Source organism: Monodon monoceros, unplaced genomic scaffold (genome assembly GCF_005190385.1).
Source record: "Monodon monoceros isolate NGI ecotype Baffin Bay Population unplaced genomic scaffold, NGI_Narwhal_1 Super_Scaffold_14, whole genome shotgun sequence".
NCBI classification, from domain to species: Eukaryota; Metazoa; Chordata; class Mammalia; order Artiodactyla; family Monodontidae; genus Monodon; species Monodon monoceros.
In genome coordinates, this window is record NW_021703770.1 from 23,635,882 (window position 1) to 23,656,279 (window position 20,398).

General features: G+C 33.3%; 1 protein-coding gene across 3 annotated transcripts in view; it reads left to right on the forward strand.

The window, feature by feature from the left end:
* CSMD3 (CUB and Sushi multiple domains 3) overlaps positions 1 to 20,398 on the forward strand; it is a 1,080,114-nt gene that overhangs the window by 901,010 nt on the left and 158,706 nt on the right. For 2 of the 3 annotated variants that reach the window (XM_029222726.1, XM_029222727.1), the window contains 4 exons: positions 1,887 to 2,000; positions 2,504 to 2,599; positions 4,207 to 4,410; positions 13,563 to 13,687. In XM_029222726.1, coding sequence (XP_029078559.1) covers positions 1,887 to 2,000; positions 2,504 to 2,599; positions 4,207 to 4,410; positions 13,563 to 13,687 — 539 coding nt within the window. The remainder of the gene's footprint in view (positions 1 to 1,886; positions 2,001 to 2,503; positions 2,600 to 4,206; positions 4,411 to 13,562; positions 13,688 to 20,398) is intronic. The other variant, XM_029222728.1, reaches the window with a different exon arrangement.

The window sequence follows — 20,398 nt, forward strand, 5'->3', positions numbered from 1 at the left end:
GAAAAAGATCTTGGATCACTGTGTATATTGGTTGTTTTAGATGTTGTTTGTAAATATAGTGGTTTGCTTGGAAATTGGACATGTTTCCTAATGGAATATTTGAGATATGTAGGAAGACAGAGATAAAGGATGTTGAATTTTGACACTTTTCCCTAATGACTTCCCAGAAAGATACAGAGAAAGAATGTTATCTATCAAGAGTCTTGTTGCACAGAGTACTTGGTTTAGCAAAGTTCTTAGTGATTAGTCTACTTTGATTTTGGGGGGGATGAGGGGGCACTTAGAAAGTCAATGGCAACATCTGCATTTTAATAGAAACTTTAAAAGACATATTTGAAAACAGATCATCCAAACACCAATCTAAACAAATGCAAAAATAGAAAACAAAAACTTTCTTAATATTTTTAGAAGTATATTTGAAGTAACTTGGGATTTGGTAGACCATCAAATATGGATATTTTAAACAGGTCGAACTGGAAATTTTTCATATGACTTGTAAACCATTAAAATAATTGACTACATGTATGTGATTTGATAGAAGCATAAATTTGTTTCCATGACATCATGTTTTAAGGAGGATCATTTATGAAAGTCAGCCCTCTAAGGTTCAGGAATTATTGAAAGTAACAACACTCTGTGTTTGTTTTCTTTTACCCCACAAAGAACTGGACTGAGATCAACAGCTTATTTTAGCAGTCCAAAAAAAATATGTGTAGCTTTGTGTACAGTATTATGTGTGTGGCTTCAAATACAAAACTCAGCATGTTTCAAATGAACAAGCCTGTCTTCATATGACCACCATAGGATGACCATAACCTCGATTTAAGGGGTAAAATATGAAGAACTTTAAAAATATATATATATTTGTGCAATGTATAGTTCAATGACAGTAATATAATGTTGAATTTATAAAAGTTACCTTGCTTTTACATTATTAAACTTTTGAAAAATCATAGTCTTTTAAACCCCACAATTTTTCTATTCAATGAAATGTTTTAAGGATGAATTTGATTACCTATTTCACTTTTTAAAATCATAAAACACTAGTTGATTTCTGCTGTGTAACAGGTTCTTTCTTTTAAGTTATAGTTTGGGTAGTTTCTGCATGTAAAGTTAATATATTATTAAAGGAAAAGTACAAAATGAAGTAAAAAGGAGACATTTATAAAACTCTGTTGGTAAGTACATCAGATCTGTACTTACCATGAAAAAGCAATCATTTTGTAGAATGTTATATCTCAATTGAAATATCTCAGTTGCTGAGGAATCATAAATAATATGTCTTTATTTTGGCAGAGGATTAACAATGTTTAGGGACCATTTTCAGAATGTGAATTAAACGCTATACATTAGAAATATATTGTTGATATTTTTCTAGTGACACTATTATTTATAATGGAATAGCATTTTAAAAACAATCTACGATAAATCCCCTAAACTAAAACTTTGTCTATGTCATCTAAAAGAGGAAAAAAAAATTAGAAAAAGAGAAGAGAGTCACAAAGTGAAAAGAATCTACCAATAGAAAAATTAAAAAGTAGTTATTATAAAAAAGTAGTTATTATACAGTATTAATCGCCAACCTTATGATTTCTGAGCTAAATTAAATGTTATACCCATTTAATTTAATTTAAAAAATAATATTCTTACAATTTTATTGCTTTTAGGCCATGGTTATTACTTTTATGACCTGAAGTACATGTGTCAGGCATATCAACCAATTGGCACACATCCTCTTTTAAAGGTAGAAAAAAAAAGATGACTATTAAATTGTAATACTTTGTTCTCTCTCTCCTCCTCTTTCTATTTTTTTTTTTTGTTTATTTTTTGTTTTCATTTTTGGATGGTTGGTGATTTGTTTGCTTCTCCTGGTTCCTGTTGATCAGTGGTGTTTGGCCAGTTTGTATTTTTCCAGACATCACTCCACGATGTTGTTGAGGTGTATGATGGGCCAACTCAGCAATCTTCTCTGTTATCTTCCCTCTCAGGATCCCATTCAGGTATCCTTTAATAGAACTGCCATGCATCAGTTATTGATTAAAGACTGACTTTGATTGGTATTGTAGTGAAAGTTGAGATTTATGTCATCCATATTAGAAATAAACTGAAAATAGAATCATTCTTTATTTTTGAAAAAAGAATAGAAACACAAGAATAATTCAAATTCTTGAGAAAAATATAACCAACTATTTTCTGGGATTGTAATCAAGTAAATACAGTACTTAGTCACTTAGTGTGACTTAGTCACTTAGTGTTTAATGTAGTATTTAAAGATTCTTTACAGAATGAGGCAATATTATCAAAACGTAATAAAAGCCTTCCAGTAAAAAGGTTGCAATTGAAGCTGAACCCAAAGAAAATATGTTGTCAGTGGTAGGATGTATTAAAGTAATTTAATAGAACATAGATTGACGTTTTCAAATGACAGTGTAAATTAATATTATTTGTTAGGTTTACTGAATGAAATTATTTATGATATCTTAGTGTTTGTTTTGTTGAGTAGGAGAATCACTTCCACTGAGTTCAGGTAATCAGATCACAATTCGATTTACTTCAATTGGACCAGTAACAGCTAAGGGATTTCACTTTGTTTATCAAGGTAAGTGACTGTGTAGCATAGAAACACACTAAGGAATGATATCAGTTTCCATGCTATGTCCAGAGTTATTGAATGATGAGATCCTCATAACCATATAGGAGAGGTAAAAGTTGTGTGTTTTTTTAAAAACAGTTTTGCCCTGTCCCCTTCCCCATTGTTAGAGCACTATTAATTTGACCAAAGTCAAAAAGGACCTATTGTTTCCATCATCATTCTCAAGTTAGCTGCATGCTTTTCCTTCCTCCCAACATACTGTTTTCAAAACATCTGGTGTGTTTTTTTGACAATGCTTCACTCTACATATTCTATTTCCTTAGAGTCTAGCACTCTAAATTAAAAATATACAAACTTTTTGTGCTGATGTACTTAGACATGCCAAGGAAATCATTACTCCACTCTAAAATTTTAGTCTCTCATTCTCTTAGGAGAATTCAAACTTTCTTCATGACTATTAAATATTTTTGTGCAATTCAAAGTCAGTTTACATAGTTCTTTTGTCACCTTTCATAGACACACTTCCACATTACATAAAACTAAATTAAGACCTATCATCTGAATATTTTGTTTGAATTATGTATGATCATGTAGTTGTTATTCTCAAATATATCTTGAACTTTATTCCTAATAAATTTATAAACATTAGTGGTTTGATATTCTTATTAAACCCTCTTATTCGAATTATAATATTGGCTATAATATTATACTGTTTCATTCTTAATAGTATTCCCTCTGTAAACAATTTGTGGTATTATGAATTTTAAAAGGCACTCTAACAAATGAAGTTATTTTCACTCAAGTCACATATGAGGAATCTGTCTATTTGGAATTCATCCTATCATTTTTTGGGCTGTTATCAAATTCCTTAGTCCCATCTGTATGTGTTTTAAAAAGAAAAAACATCCTGTTATCATTCTATTTTACTTAATCAAAAAAAAGTCACAATTGAAGGACATACCTATAAAGCCTAAAAGCAATTTCAAATTTGATATTGTATGATTATTAAAATAAAACTTCTATTGTTGTTAATCTGTCTGACTTCTGTCTAGCCTGAACGTATTGTCTTCATCAATAACAAACATATTTTGAACAACCAAGTTTATGAACATGCTATGAAATTAATCAAGTGCTGTGTTTGCTTTTTTAAGTCTATGTTTTTAGGGGCCAAATACTGTAAAAAAAAAAAAAAACTTGACATTACCTTATGTAACCTGACATCTGTTTTTTGTAAGCTTGGTATTCCATTTTAAAAAGAAAAAAAAAGATGTATCTCTTTGCTTTCATTCCATAAATTGAAATATCTTACTCAAGCTACATTTTTATATTGATGAGTATGGTCAAACAAAAAACAGAAAAAAAAAACCTTAACCGATGTTGTTTAAAGGATCAAAAGTGAAACGTTTTTAAATAAAAAATCTTAATGACAATAGCAATATTTATTCATTTTGAATTGTATTTCATTATGTATAAACTTTTATAAGTGTATTCAAATTGTTAACTAAAGTTCAAGTTGGTGAAGATTTCTTTGAAATCTGTTTGCATACTTTCATTTTGAAATCTCTATTTCTCTACCAAATATGAAATTAATGTCAACAATTATTTGTACGCAGCTGTTCCTAGAACAAGTTCCACACAATGCAGTTCTGTGCCTGAACCAAGGTTTGGAAGAAGGATTGGCAATGAATTTGCAGTTGGTTCATTGGTTCTTTTTGAATGTAATCCTGGATATATTCTCCATGGATCCTTTGCAATTAGGTGTGATTCAGTGCCAAATTCTTTGGCCCAATGGAATGACTCCTTACCTACCTGTATTGGTAAGTTTATAAATTTGTATGCTTTGTGATTGTACATATTATATATCAAAATTAGTTATCATGCATCTTTCAATATTTGTTTCAAATATAATAGTTTTACATTAATTTTAAACTATTAGTTATGATGTATCTAAATATGCAAATTAGAGTGGCTATTTGATGCAATTGAGATGAAATGCAATCAATGAAAGTATACATACATATTTCCAATAACACAGAATTGGAATGCTATTAATATGGAATTATTATGTGCTACCATCCTTTGAAATAAATGTTATTTTTCCTTTTTAAAAGTTTATGCAAAGATTTCTATGCCAATATGTAAGGAATTTACCTATCTTTTAAGGATCACAGAAGCTGATTTTTCTGGGCGTATTTTATCATCAAAAAAATTAGAAAATATGCATTAGTAAATAAATGTTTTTTTCTCTTCTCTATAAATTATATGTATGTATAAAAATATAAAATAATAATTTTTCCCAGTATTTCACAAATATAAGTGGAAACAATTTGAATGAGTAGATGGCCTAGGGTTAGCCAGAAATCTCATTATTTCAGACTATATTTTTGTAATGTTGTACCCAATTTATATTGATAAATAAAATAAACACTGTATGAACTTAGCCCTGCTAAGTTATTTGAAGCAGATTAAAACATTTTCTAAACCATAAAAATAGTTTAGAATCTTATATTTCAGGATCATTACAATGACTTTTGGATCTTGTAGAATTCCATGGATGTGGAAAATGTAGACTGTTGGGAAGTTGCTTTCTTCTTTGTTCCAAAAACATATCTGGAAATTAAAATTTTAAATTATATAGTATTAAACTAAAAGAAGCGTAGTAAAGCTTAATCTCAGGTTAAGAAATAGTTCTAATGAGTTCTTTCTCATTAAAGTTTTATTGGTATGTGACTTGGAAAATGAGAGGAAGGTTTTTTAAAATAAAAGATAAGCAAAATTTTGTCTTTATTTTAATAATCTTAATACTCCACTTTTTGATAGAGAAGACATGAGTGTGCATATAAACAATATAACATATACATTTATAAATATATAAAATCTATTTTTAATAACACTTCTTACCATACCTGAAAAGAAATTACGTGTCAATAGTTTTTATTTTTAACTTTTTAAAACACATTTTACCATATTTTAACACAGATTAATACAATGTTAATTCATATTTAATTAGAATAAAATATATTCTAAATTGATTTTAATCGAAATTATATGGAACGTACACTCATTACTGAGGAAGTAAAGATAAGGTCTGGTGATATGAATTCATTGAACGTGTACTTTGTATAGGACAAAACTGCTCTAAATCTTTTACCATTCAAATCAGGACGTTATTAATAATTGTGCTGGGAAAGTGGTACAAGTTGGGACTATCATATGTAAAAAGGAAGGATTGATGGTCACTTATCTCTGTAGGAACTTGATATCACCCCTTCCCAAAAGAGATATACCTAGCATATTTTACAGAGTGTTTTTCTTACAAACCAGTATTTTAGTTCTTCCTGCTACAATAAATGGAATGTGAACTATTCATTTATTATTCTTTTGTTTGTTGAAAACTCCCTACAAAAAATAATTTAAAACACTGGAAAGCTGTAAATGACTCTTCAACTTTCTCGTCCTTCAGCTAAATAACCAGTTTCTAATATGATTACCACTTACTTAATGCTTCCTATTTTCCAGGTTTCATGCTGAGTAATATAAATACATATTTAATTAAATCCTCACAGCAAATCTATGGAGAAGTTACTCTCAGAATTTACAGATGAATAAGCTGAGTCTTAGAGAAGTAAAACAGTTTTCTTTTAAAGTGACATAACCTAATAAGCAGTAAAGTAGGGGCAGGATTTGAAAATAAGGTTTTTCGACTCCAAACCTCAATGTACATTATAGAAGATTGCTTTTCTTTATGTTTTGGCTGATAAGCTAATTTCCTAATTGGAATTCTATATCTTATTTATAATGTGGAATTTCTTAACCTGTTCAAGTATACTTTTGACAAACAACAAGTAAAGGAGAATAAATCATCTGGACTTGATGTTCCTCCTATTTTGCACCTAGCATAGAGATATGGTTAATGGAACAAAGAGATCTTCTTCTTTACATACTTTTATACTCTCATAAGAGAAAATAGATAATGTTCTTCCTTAGGAACCACAATATATGTTGACTTCATTCTCTTATAAAATACTAATAAATAAATTATCCTAAAGGACCACGAGCTGAGAGAAATGTTCCTATATGTCTAGGCCAAAATTAGTCATACAACATGTATAAATCAGAAATTACATTGCTTTAAGTCAGTTTAATAATTGAAGAAAGACACATGATAATAAATCTCTTTAGCCTCACAATAGATTTTTAAATATTTCTCTCTAAATATCAGGAATCAGTCATTATTTCTGCCTCACTTTTCCCAGTAATTATTTACATAATTTCTGTGTCACTTTTAGTTTCTTTATATACATACTGATAGAAAATATTAATACCATATAACAGAAGATAACTGGATAAGTAGCTGTCTTCATTTAATTTCATATATACTATGAAAATTCCCTCAAGATAATTATAAAGGTAGAGTGATATGATGACTTATGGAAAGGCATAAACTAGCTCATTAATCTTTAAATATTATTGAAAACATTCATCTATTCAGAGTGTTCAAAGAACCTACATATGCAAAGCAGTGAAATGTAAATCCATGAATTACTCATTAAAGTTCTGTTTATGTATTTATCACATTAATGTACTAATTAATGGAGAAAAGTTGTAAAGAATCATGTAGAACTGAATAAGTCCTTATAACTGGGAATTGTAGTAGGTTCTCAGCATAAGGGTTAATTAAGTCTTGGGTAGTAGTATTAGGCTTTGACTTTAACATGAAATTGTGGTGATCCTGGAAATTTTACATAATCTCTGATTCTCAATTCCCATATCAATAAAACAGGAAAGTTATAGGTTTACTGTGGTTATTAGATGTTTTAAAGTCTTGACATAGTTCTTGGAATCATCTAAGTATTCAAAAATTAAGTTGTTTTTGTGCTTGCCAAATTCTCCACCATAAAATCAGAAGATGAGACTTCAGTTCTCAAGGTTAGATCTAAGATAAAAAATTTATATGCAGTGCTGATAAAGGATTTGATATTACTCCTTTTTCATTTGTTGATATCTTGTTTTAATAACACTTTTAAGTTATTATATGTAAAAATTATCTCCCACCAAAGATTTGTGCATCTTGGAAAGGGCTAAAAGCATGGACTTGTGTCATTCTTTCTAATTCTAATAATTTAGAGTTCCTTGAAGGCAAGATTTTTCTTTCAATTAAAACTTTCAGAAAGGCTTTGGGGAAATGTAATGACAATTTTCTAAAGGATAATAGTACTTATTTATTAGAATATGCTATTTAGGGGGATTGTGAAATTTCTTTCCATCAATTTATACATTTAAGAACAATTGGTTAAAAGGAGCAGAGTTCTAACAATAGGCATATATTCATGATTTGGTTTGTTTTCAGTGTTTGTAAGGGTCTAAAATAAAAATAAACTTAAAGTTAAAATAATGATTACTATAATTCTAATTGGTTGTAAAAATATATGTTTAATCAAAATGTGCACTCTGCATTTTCTTCTGACCCTAAAATATTCAAACATTACATTATCCAAAAAATATATATTTTCTTTTGTCCATGAAGGTATGAGGATGAGACAAGAATTAGAAAGAGGAAGGAGATAAAAGGGAGAAATGAGCTGACATTAAAGAAGAAAAAAGAAACATGAAAGAAGAGTTTAAAAGGGGAAAGAGAAAAAATAGAATATTCTGTGAGATGGAGAGTAGAGAATAAGAACTTTATACTGTAAACATAAACCATTTTTGTTTAAAGCAGAAGAAAACCCCTATTCTACATGATTATTAGAAAGCTTTCTCATATGTCATATGTGTCAGTTGACTAATCCTAGTGTTTTTGCCATAAGAAATAAAAATCCATGTAAAGAAAAGGAAGCTCAAGCCATTTGATTACAGATTCATTTCAGCAAGGACCGGCACTCCTACCAGGCATTAAAGCCTTTGAGACCATGCTATGGCTGACATTCAGCTTCAGGAGTAAATGCTAGTGGACTGTCCCTAGCATGGATTCAGCCTCATTTTTTACTTTTAAGGGCAAAACATGAGGGACTCAGGAGCCATTACACCACCTCTGTCAAAAGCCCATCTATCTGCAGGTCCCTGGGCTTTAAACACCCTACCTCCTATATTTCTGTTGCATTGGTTTGAAAGCGCATACTTAGAGATAGAAGAAAATTGTATCAGATGACTTCTGTTTCCTGCCAGGATCACACAAAAAGGATATATTACCTTATGCCACTTAAAAAATAATGTATACCTTGTAGAACAGGTGTAAATACAGAAAATCGAATATATAACAGAAGGACATATGGGATTTGTGTGAGACAAGAAATAGATTTTAAATGACATTCAGATGATAGCTCAGTTTTGGTTTTACCATTTGGTTCCACTGCTAATCTTTACATAAATGAAAATATACTTTGCATTTCTATTTTTAACTATAAATATTTTTAGTTTCAAATGTTATGGATAAAAATGATTATGCCTTTAAGTGTTCAAAAATTCAAAAACAGAAAAAGGCTTGATGTCTTAAAAATTCAAATATGAGAGTCAAGTGCAGAGTTATCTTAGGTTGATATCAAAGAATTATCTTTAATTTGTGTTCATTTCCAATATTTGTTATCTGGATAAAATTTTAACTGCTTCAAGGCCTTTGAGCTTTCTATTTTTTCTCCTTGGAACATGCATCCCCAAAATACCTTTTGGGCTTACTGCATTGCTTCATTCAAGTTTTCACCTGTGTTCCTTGGCCATCCTATCTAAAATAATTTTCTGCTACTCATCCTCCATTCGTTCTCTATACCCTTATCCTGCCTTTTTGTTTTCTTTACAGCAACCACTCACCAGATTATATATAATTTGTTTGTTTATTTTCCTAATCTTTCTTGCCCTCCTCTCCTTGCCACTGTATTCTGTTTTTTGCTCAACAAAAAGAGGACCTGACATACAAGAGGTGTTCCATAAACATTTGTTCAATGAATGGATTTTAGCAAATAAGTGTGATGATTTCATGAATTTTTGTAGAGGTAGGACAACTGGCCAACTTCCCCAATCCAGGGTCCATGATTTTTTTTTTTTTTTTTGCGGTACGTGGGCCTCTCACTGTTGTGGCCTCTCCCGTTGCGGAGCACAGGCTCCGGACGCACAGGCTCAGCGGCCATGGCTCACGGACCCAGCCGCTCCGCGGCATGTGGGATCTTCCCGGACCGGGGCACGAACCCGTGTCCCCTGCATCGGCAGGCGGACTCTCAACCACTGCGCCACCGGGGAAGCCCGGGTCCATGCATTTTTAACTTCAGTCTTTCACTGCATGGTGATGCTGTTGCTCACTTTGCTTGCTTAGACCTTTACAAGCCATCTTGAAGCCACAAGACTTTTTTGAGAATCGATAGGAAAGATGCATAGGTAGATTTACATATTACATGGTTAATTTTATTCTTAGAAAGAACAAATTCTCTATTTATACTTTGCAGTTTAGATATAATCTTTGACAGTCTATTCAGGGTATTATACATAATGATTATATTTTCTCCGCCTTCACTAGTTCAATGAACACTCGGTTAACACCTTAAACCAAGGGAGCATCCAATTGAAACCAAAAGAATATAGTGCCCTACATTTCTAGTGATTTCCATCTCAATTGTAATTGTTTCAGTTTCACAGTTCTTATTACTGCTATCAACACTTTCATTTTTTTCTGTCATAGTAGAACAGAATACAATGTTGAGTAATTTTGCAAAAAAATCGACATACTAAAATTAAACTATTGGCTTGAAAGCAGCCCCATTAGATGTGATGTGCAAGTTGTACTTATAGTTAAAATGGTCAAATACTAAGTTAGGGTATCCACAAATTTAACTAACCTGCATAAGAAAACAATATTTAATAATCTTGTACAAATCTGTCAAGTCATTCTTAGGTAAATTACAATAAAGTACAATAATATTTTTATAAGAATATTGGACTTGGAACAGAGGTAAACTTGAAAAAGTTGCTGAAGACTGAGTTTTATCTTCCAAATTTGACCTTTTTACACTTCAGATTTCTTAAAATTTTTAGTCTCTTAAATCCCAAACTCTCCTCCCTCTTAGACTCTGTGATAACACCCTGTAGCCACTAATAGCTCTGACAATATGTGGCCTTAGACGTAAGTATGGCAACCCATGTCTGTGCCATCTTTTCTCAGAGTGGGAAAGAAATAGATGAAAAAATATATACAATATCTGAATCCTCATTCATTGATTCATTTATTCACCCATCCATTCAGCCATGAAAAACTTATTAAATATAATAATGAATAGCATTTACTAGTATTTGTATGAAGTGCTATTAAGCATTATCTCATTTAATATTGACACCAATGCCAGGAGTAAGATAAGAATACTATTTCTCTTTTATAGATAGTAAAACCCCTATGGTTTAGAAACAAAAGAAGAATTAATATTTGAACCCAGGTTGCTTGATTCCAAAGTTTGTTCTCTTAATCTATATGTTATGTTGTATAATACTGATTAGAAGGAAAATTTATAATGCATCCTTTTTAAAATAGAAAAGAAATGTTAGGCTAAGTTATATACATGGGCAGTAAAACTTTGTAAAATATTATTATGTGGTAATGCATATCTGGGAATACTTTTATAATGTAGTATTTTGTTGGTAAAAATAAAAATGATTGAAGTAGAATTAAATATGGCTTGTTTAGGAAAATACTGGGAGAAAGGAATGATGCAGGAATGGTAACAAAGTAACTTGTAATCACAAAATATATACAGATATGCAACCAGTCACTCAATAATTTATTTAACAAGCACTTATTTAGTGCTTACCAAGCGTCAGGTCCCTTTCTAGGCACTGGCAACATAGCTTTGAATCAGAAGATAAGATCTCTGCCCTTATGGAGTTTACATTTTGTTCAGATAGTGGTAAATACTATGGAGAAAAGTAAAGCAGAGGCTGAAGATTGGAGGAAGACATCCAGGGCATGTTGCTGTTTGATATCCAAATGAGGTGAATGAAGGGGGCTGGGAGGTATATAAATAAAAGTCAAGGAGGTAAGCACATGTATAGACTATGAGGGGGAGAAAGGTCTAGTCATGTTCAAGCCACAACAAGAATCTCACGTGTCTAGAACAGAGTGAATGATGGCAAGAGTGATAGAAGAGTTTGGAGAGGCAGAGCAGAGGCCAAGTCATATGGAACCTCAAAGTCTGGGAAGAGTTAGAATTTTTTCTAAGTAGTGTGGGAATTCATTGAACTAGAGAGTGATGTGATCTCAGTTTCTGGAAAATCACTGTGGCTAGTGTAAGGGGCAGGGGGTGAGTAGAAGCAGTAAGACTGAATAGAAAACTATTGCAGAAGGGGAGGGGAAAGTCAATGGTGATTTAGATTGGAAGATCATGATCAGTGATGAGAACTGGTGAACTTTGGGGTATATTTTTAAGATAGAACTGACAAAGTTTGCTGACAGATTGAATATAAATGTAAATGTGAATTTGAAAAGAAAGATAAATTAGGTGGTAACATCTACTGAGATGGCAAATAGTATAGATGGGGAGAATTTCAAAAGTATTGTTTTGGATGTATGAATTTTGAGATACTTAGTCGATATATTGTAGGACTCTGGGTAGAAGTCATGGTTAGAGATAAACATTTAGTAGTCATGATCTATAGATGGCATGTAAATGGATGCCACCACTGAGGGGCGGTAGTTACAAAGAGATGAGAAGATGGTCACAGTGTTACAGCATTTACATTGAAAGGATCAGAAGGAGGATGAGCTAAAAAAATATTTCTTTAAAAATACTTTATCACACTGTTTCAAAAGTTTAAAAATTTAAAAAGTTTGTAGTATTCTTTTGAGTAATTACCCTAGATTTTTGCATTCAGTTTTAGAAGCTGCACAAAGCTATAGTATTACCTTTTTTAAAAAAAATATTACAAAAATATATCCTGGTATCTCACCATTATAGCCAGATTAGGACAAATGTCCAAGAATCACAGTGCCATTGGAACCTAAAATAACAGTAGTTGTAGCGAAAGGAAATATAATTTATTGATTTCTTATTGCATTCCAAGCAGTGTGCTAGCTTCCTTATGTACATTATCATATCTATTTATTTTCCACAAAAGGTCCTCGGAAACAATTTCATTACCATTTCACAGACAAGGCGTCTGAGTTTCAGAGAGTTCAGGAAACATGTCCAACATCACACAGTATTTCAAATCATAAGCTAGGTCATTCCCAGAATCAAGCTGATGCTACCAGCAGTGTAGGAATTTTGCTTTAAGATTAGTACCTTTTAAAACTGTTAGAAGCTTTTATTGACATCAAAGCAGGTCTCCATACTTATTCTTTCTTGTAGTAGTTGTACTGGCAGTAACCAGACTGGAACCATATTGAGTATTTTCTTTCCACTGAAGAGCATGAACGTGGAGCCAAACCACCAGTATTCAAATCCTGTCTTCATCTCTGACTAGCTGTGTGATCTTGGGCAAATTATTTAATCTGTTAGTGACTCCATTTCCTCAGCTGTAAAATGGGGAGAATACTTACTCATATCTCATTGGATTGTTGGGAAGCTTTAATGAGTTAAAATATGTAAAGTCCTTAGAAGAGTGTTGGTATATAGGCTCTATATAAATGTTAGAACATAACTGTTATCATCGTCAGTTCTTCCAAAAATTCTATACCTAGATATGAACAATTTTTAACACGTGTCAGTGAACTTGTTAGTAATATAATACAAATGATATGCTATTATTGAGTTAATTATAGTATGACTTTAGATATGGCATTGTAAGTTTTCCATTAATGTTGTCTAATTATTTGTTAAAGGTTTTTGTGCTATAGGAAGACAATTTTCATTGTTCTTATGAGTTTTAAAATATAGTATGATTTGGTTGTGTTTGCAAGTCTAGCATCTGTCTGAGATGTTATCTCTGACCTTTTCTCCTATTTTAATTCTTTGCATTAGAATGAACTCCCTTTCTTGGCTTGCTTTACTTTCAGTGCCCTGTGGTGGAATTTTAAGTAAGCGCAAAGGAACTATTTTGTCTCCTGGATACCCTGAGCCTTATGACAACAATCTGAATTGTGTATGGAAGGTGACAGTGCCAGAGGGAGCTGGCATTCAAGTAAGAATATTTAAATTTTTCTTCTTTTCATTGTATAATTGAAGTTAATTTTTTCAGAGATGACAAGGATGCACGTAATTTCTAGAATTTTAGCCAGTGCTTTTGACAGATGTGGCTGAATTTAAAAGAAAGATACTTACCATTAATTTTTTCACCTGCAAGTAACAGAAAGCCAATTCAAGATAGCATAAGCAGTAAGAAAAATGTGTTGCTCCACATAACATGGAAACTTTGAGTAGGATGGTTTAAGGGTTGTTTACTTCAGAGGTTCAGTTGTGGAATTCCTGACCCAGGTGTTTTTCCATCTCTCTGTTCTGCTATTCTTAGCATGTTGGCTTAACTCTTGGACTTCCTTTCTCATGGTTTTGAGATGGCTGCAAAAGCTCTAGGCATAACAGGCTTCCGCATCAATGGCCAGTAGACAAAATGGAATCTCTCTATTTTATGTACTTTTGTAACAGTTAAGAGAACTTTTCAAGAAACCTTCCAGCAGACTTTCCCTCCTGTCCTATGGACCAAAATTACAATGGTACCCATTTTTAAGCCATACACTGGGCAATAACAAAAGATTTACTATGATTTGGCTTAAAAAAATTAAGATTAGGTACCTGGATCAGGCAAGGGGCTTAGCCTTCTCTGGTGTACACAGCTCTCATTTAATTGAACAAGACCGTTCTCTGTCAGCAAGGAAGATGAATGCTATTCTATAGACGGTAAACAGTATCTACCATATTACTTCAATTGTGACCATTTTGTGGGGGGAGCAATTTGACCAGCTACTCTGTTTGAGAAGGAAATTATTTCTGGATAAGTTGGTAGCATTTTACTGCTGAGTCAGTATTTACCCGATGGAACACAATTATGCTTCACGAAGTATTACATAGTTTATATTTTATAAAAATAACGACTGTTTCTCCAATTGAGTCATAGGGTTTTCCTTTAGAATCTTGAGATATATATCAGTCATGGAAAGAGTAGCCAAGGCATCATTCATTAAACCTGAAATAAGATAGAAGTATAATTTTCAGTAAAAATAATAAACTTTTTGAATTTATCTTTATAACTTTTCAGAAAATTCAAAAAACTTACTTAACAGGCGTCAGGTATAAAATAGGCCAATAAATCAATGGAAAAACTTGAAATGTACTTTTTCAGTGTTTTAAAAACATTAACAATCCAAAAACTGCTTATATTCTGGCTAGTTGTAGTATTATTTTATGGTCAACTTGTAAAATTCGAAGATAACCAATCAACCCTATCCTATTATTGGTAGATTTAATAAAGATTTTAGGATTGTCCAGACAATCTGAAATGAGGTGATGCCTTTAAAACTTTCCTAGAACATTTACTATATCATCTGCCTATACATTTATGAAGATTACCCTAGAGCATCTATATAGTGACATCAGCTTGACCATTTCTATCTCATCTTAAAATAATAATACCCTTGGCATTTCCCCTCTAGTTCTCATCCTCTATTTCTGATGCCCTGCGATGTGGCTTCAGCATCCAATGCTCTATTTGAGTCATTCTTATAGTGATCACTGAGGACCCATGCCATTAAATCCATTGAATTGCTCATCCTTCCTATTTTGTTAGCAACATTCTATGCTACCCATTCTCCCCTCACTCTTTTTTTTTTTTTTTTTTTTGCGGTACACGGACCTCTCACTGTTGTGGCCTCTCCCATTGTGGAGCACAGGCTCCGGACGCGCAGGCTCAGCGGCCATGGCTCACAGGCCCAGCTGCTCTGCGGCATTTGGGATCTTCCCAGACCAGGGCACGAACCCGTGTCCCCTGCATTGGCAGGCAGACTCTCAACCACAGGGAAGCCCTCTCCCCTCACTCTTAAAACAACTTTTCCCTCCATTCTACCCAATATTCTCTTGGATTTTGTTTTGTTTTCTTTTCCACATGTATGGCTTCTGCTTCTACATCTAGGAACATGATCTCGTCTTCTTCACTTCATCAGATACGGTGTTTGTGAGATTCTGTGGCCTTTGTCCATCTCACATTATACCATTCTCTCTGCCACCTTGTCTATTTTCACAGCTTCAAATACCATTATGTGCTGATGATGTCCAGGACCTGAATCACAGTAGATAAACAGAAAACATCATTTTTAAATGAAGGATTGAATAAATGATGATTTCTTTTTTTTATTATTATTTTGACTTTTTGAATTTTATTTTATTTATTTTTTTATACAGCAGTTTCTTATTAGTCATCAATTTTATCCACATCAGTTTATACATGTCAATCCCAATGGCCCAATTCATCATGCCACCACCACCCCCCACCACTTTCCCCCCTGGGTGTCCATATATTTGTTCTCTACATCTGTGTCTATTTCTGCCCTGCAAACCAGTTCATCTGTACCATTTTTCTAGGTTCCACATATATGCGTTAATATATGATATTTGTTTTTCTCTTTCTGACTTACTTCCCTCTGTATGACAGTCTCTAGATCCACCCACGTTTCTACAAATAACCCAATTTCATTCCTTTTTATGGCTGAGTAATATTCCATTGTATATATGTACCATATCTTCTTTATCCATTCATCTGTCGATGGGCATTTAGGTTGCTTCCATGACCTGCATATTGTAAATAGTGCTACAATGAACATTGGGGTGCATGTGTCTTTTTGAATTACGGTTTTCTCAGGGTATGTGCCCAGTAGTGGGATTGCTGGGTCATATGGTAATTCTATTTTTAGTTTTTGAAGGAACCTCTATACTGTTCTCAATAGTGACTGTATCAATTTACATTCCCACCAACAATGCAAGAGGGTTCCCTTTTCTCCACACCGTCTCCAGCATTTGTTGTTTGTAGATTTTCTGATGATGCTCTTTCTAACTGGTGTGAGGTGACACCTCATTGTATTTTTCATTTGCATTTCTCTAATAATTAGTGATGTTGAGCAGCTTTTCATGTGCCTCTTGGCAATCTGTATGTCTTCTTTGGAGAAATGTCTATTTAGGTCTTCTGCCCATTCTTTTTTTTTTTTTTTTTGCGGTACGCGGACCTCTCACTGTTGTGGCCTCTCCCGTTGCGGAGCACAGGCTCTGGACACACAGGCTCAGCAGCCATGGCTCATGGGCCCAGCCGCTCCGCAGCACGTGGGATCATCCCGGACTGGGGCACAAACCCATGTCCCCTGCATCAGGCGGACTTTCAACCACTGCGCCACCAGGGAAGCCCTTCTGCCCATTTTTTTATTCGGTTGTTTGTTTTTTTACTATTGAGCTGCATGAGCTGTTTATATATTTTGGAGATTACTCCTTTGTCTGTTGATTCATTTGAAAATACTTTCTCCCATTCTGAGGGTTGTCTTTTCATCTTGTTTGTAGTTTACTTTGCTTTGCAAAAGGTTTTAAGTTTCATTAGGTCCCATTTGTTTCTTTTCTTTTTGTTTTTATTTCCATTACTCTAGGAGGTGGATCAGAAAAGATCTTGCTGTGATTTATATCAAAGAGTGTTCTTCCTATGTATTCTTCTAAGAGTTTTATACTGTCCAGTCTTACATTTAGGTCTCTAATCCATTTTGAGTTTATCTTTGTGTATGGTGTTAGGGAGTGTTCTAATTTCATTCTTTTACATGTAGCTGTCCAGTTTTCCCAGCACCACTTATTAAAGAGACTGTCTTTTCTCCATTGTATATCCTTGCCTCTTTTGTCATAGATTAATTAACCATAGGTGTGTGGGTTTATCTCTGGGCTTTCTATCCTGTTCCATTGATCTATACTTCTGTTTTTGTGCCAGCACCATACTGTCTTGATTACTGTAGCTTTGTAATATAGTCTGAAGTCAGGGAGTCTGATTCCTCCAGCTCCATTTTTATCCCTCAAGACTGCTTTAGCTATTGGGGGTCTTTTGTATCTCCATACAAATTTTAAGATTTTTTGTTCTAGTTCTGTAAAAAATGCCATTAGTAGTCTGAGAGGGATTGCATTGAATCTGTAGATTGCTTTGGGTAGTATAGTCATTTTCACAATATTGATTCTTCCAATCCAAGAACATGGTATGTCTCTCCAGCTGTTTGTATCATGTTTAAGTTGTTTCATCAGTGTCTTATAGTTTTCTGCATACAGATCTTTTGTCTCCCTTGGTAGGTTTATTCCTAGGTATTTTATTCCTTTTGTTTCAGTGGTAAATGGGAGTGTTTTCTTAATTTCTCTTTCAGATTTTTCATCATTAGTATATGGGAATGCAAGAGATTTCTGTGCATTAATTTTGTATCCTGAAACTTTACCAAATTCATTGATCAGCTCTAGTAGTTTGAATAAATGATGATTTCTAAACCTAAATATCTAACCCACACCTTTCACCTAAGCTGCATGCCATTAATCCAACTGCACACTGAACATTTTGAGCTAAACTTCTAACATCTCTAATTCAACCTGTTCAAAACTGTCCTCATGACTTTTTTCTCAAAGTTGTGGATCTTCCTCATTGTGGTCTGTCTCAGAATGAACCCCTTAACCATTCAGTTGCACAAGCCAACAACCTTGATGATTTTTTTATGTCTCCAGCTGCACAAAGAACTATGTCAGGTGTGTCTTTCACAAACCTCTCAAGTAACTCTGTTTTCTCTATCCACACTTCTACCACTCAAGATTAGGTGGCCATCATCCCTGTCCTGGGTTCATATTCTCCTCCAATCTATTCCTCACAGGGCAAAGAGAGTAATTTTCTAAAAATAAAAATCTAATGCTATAACTATCCTGCTTTACAGTACCTCAGTTGTCCTCACTATCCTTAACTCCTCGACACAGCTAATTACACCTTTGTGCTTTATCCTCATTTCTTGCCTCTCATTTAGTTCTTTATAGAAAACTGGCTCTCTCTCTCTTGCCTCTGGGCCTTTGTGAATATTCTTCCCTCTGCTGGCAACACTCTCCATCATCTCCCTTTATTTGGTTTATTCTGACTCATTATTTCTGTCTCAAGGTTAAAACAGTTCCTGTGGAAGAACTTCCATGAACTTGAAACCACATTAAGTCCTCTTGCTATATGTTCTCACAGATCCCTATAATTTCCTTATTGTAACACTCGTCACATGTTACTGCTTTTACTTAATTACCTATAAACTCATGAGGGCAGTAACCTAGTCTGTTCTGGCAGCTAACACAGTACCTTGCAGTCTGTGCTCAGTAAATATTTTAGAATGAACCAATGAATACCTGCAAAAGGTGTGGAGTTTTAAGCCACTTTAAGGAGTTAACATAGCATGATGGACTAATATGACATCTGCAGATAATGTTATGTGATATATCACTGCCCTAGCCAAACACTGTTCAAAACTGGACACTTGTATCAATGACACTATAAAACCTTTCACTGAGAAAGAGTGGCATGGACTTATATATACTACCAAATGTAAAATAGATAGCTAGTGGGAAGCAGCCACCTAGCACAGGGTGATCAGCTCGGTGCTTTGTGACCACCTAGAGGGGTGGGATAGGAAGGGTGGGAGGGAGATGGAAGAGGGAGTAAGTATGGGGATATATGTGTGTATATATATATATATATATATATAGCTGATTCACTTTGTTATAAAGCAGAAAGTATCACACCATTGTAAAGCAATTATACTCCAATAAAGATGTTAAAAAAAAATCTTTCACTGAGGAAGCATTGTGTTTAATGATTGTACTTTAGAAAACAAAATTTGAGTTTAGCAGAGCATTTATCAAACTTACAGAGTGTGAAGCATATTGGACTTTTAATTTAAATACTCTATATAACTACCAAGAGCTTTTTTCTAATTAACCTCTTACATGTTTGCTAATTTTAGACATGTCACTAAATCATAGAAAATTATAACACACACACACACACACACACACACACAGTACATGACATATTTAAAATTTCACTAACTTAGTCTGAAAACGACCTGGCTAGTACACCAGATTTAAAGCAGTGTTTAATTTATTTTATTCTGTTGGGCTAAACATGTATGTGAATAAAGAATTATATGAATATTCAATAAATCATATATGAAATGAAATGGGATAACCACTGGTGGAAAGAACAGAAAAAACATTTGGAATGCTGAAAAAGTTACAAATAAGATAGGATGATTGAGCATTTTGAGGAAATAACCTCAACAAATAAAATAACTTGTTGTATTACTGTTACATGAAAAGCGTGTGGAGAGGAGTGTATTCATTTGTTTGCCTGTTTATTTTAGCAAGGTACATTGGCGGGAGAATTCCAAAGGAGCTACATTTAACAGTAACAGAGTTATCAAGCAAAGAACAATTTTTATGTGATGAATCAGTTTAAAAAATGTTATTTACTTGTGTCAATTTGTAGAATGAGATGATAATGAGTCAATATAATCATCCAAACAAAGTAAAATGCAATTTGCATGTTTCTATGAGGGATACCAGGTTTTAGTTATTGGAAATTCATTACCTCATAAAGCTATCCTGTTGTCATAATGGACAACTCCATCTAATTTAAAGTTCTTCTGAACACTGAATCTGTAGCTGCTCCTTTAAGTAAAAGACTTAAAGTCTTTTACTTGACTCTCATTTGGTTTTCTGTCATTGTGGGTCCTCAGCTATTTACTTGAGTCTCCTATACCCTCTGTGTGTTTAATATGCCAAACTACATTCACAATTTGCCAAGAATCCTAGTGGCAAATTGCATTAGTTTTCTGTGACTTCTGTAACAAATCCTAAACTCAACAGCTTAAAG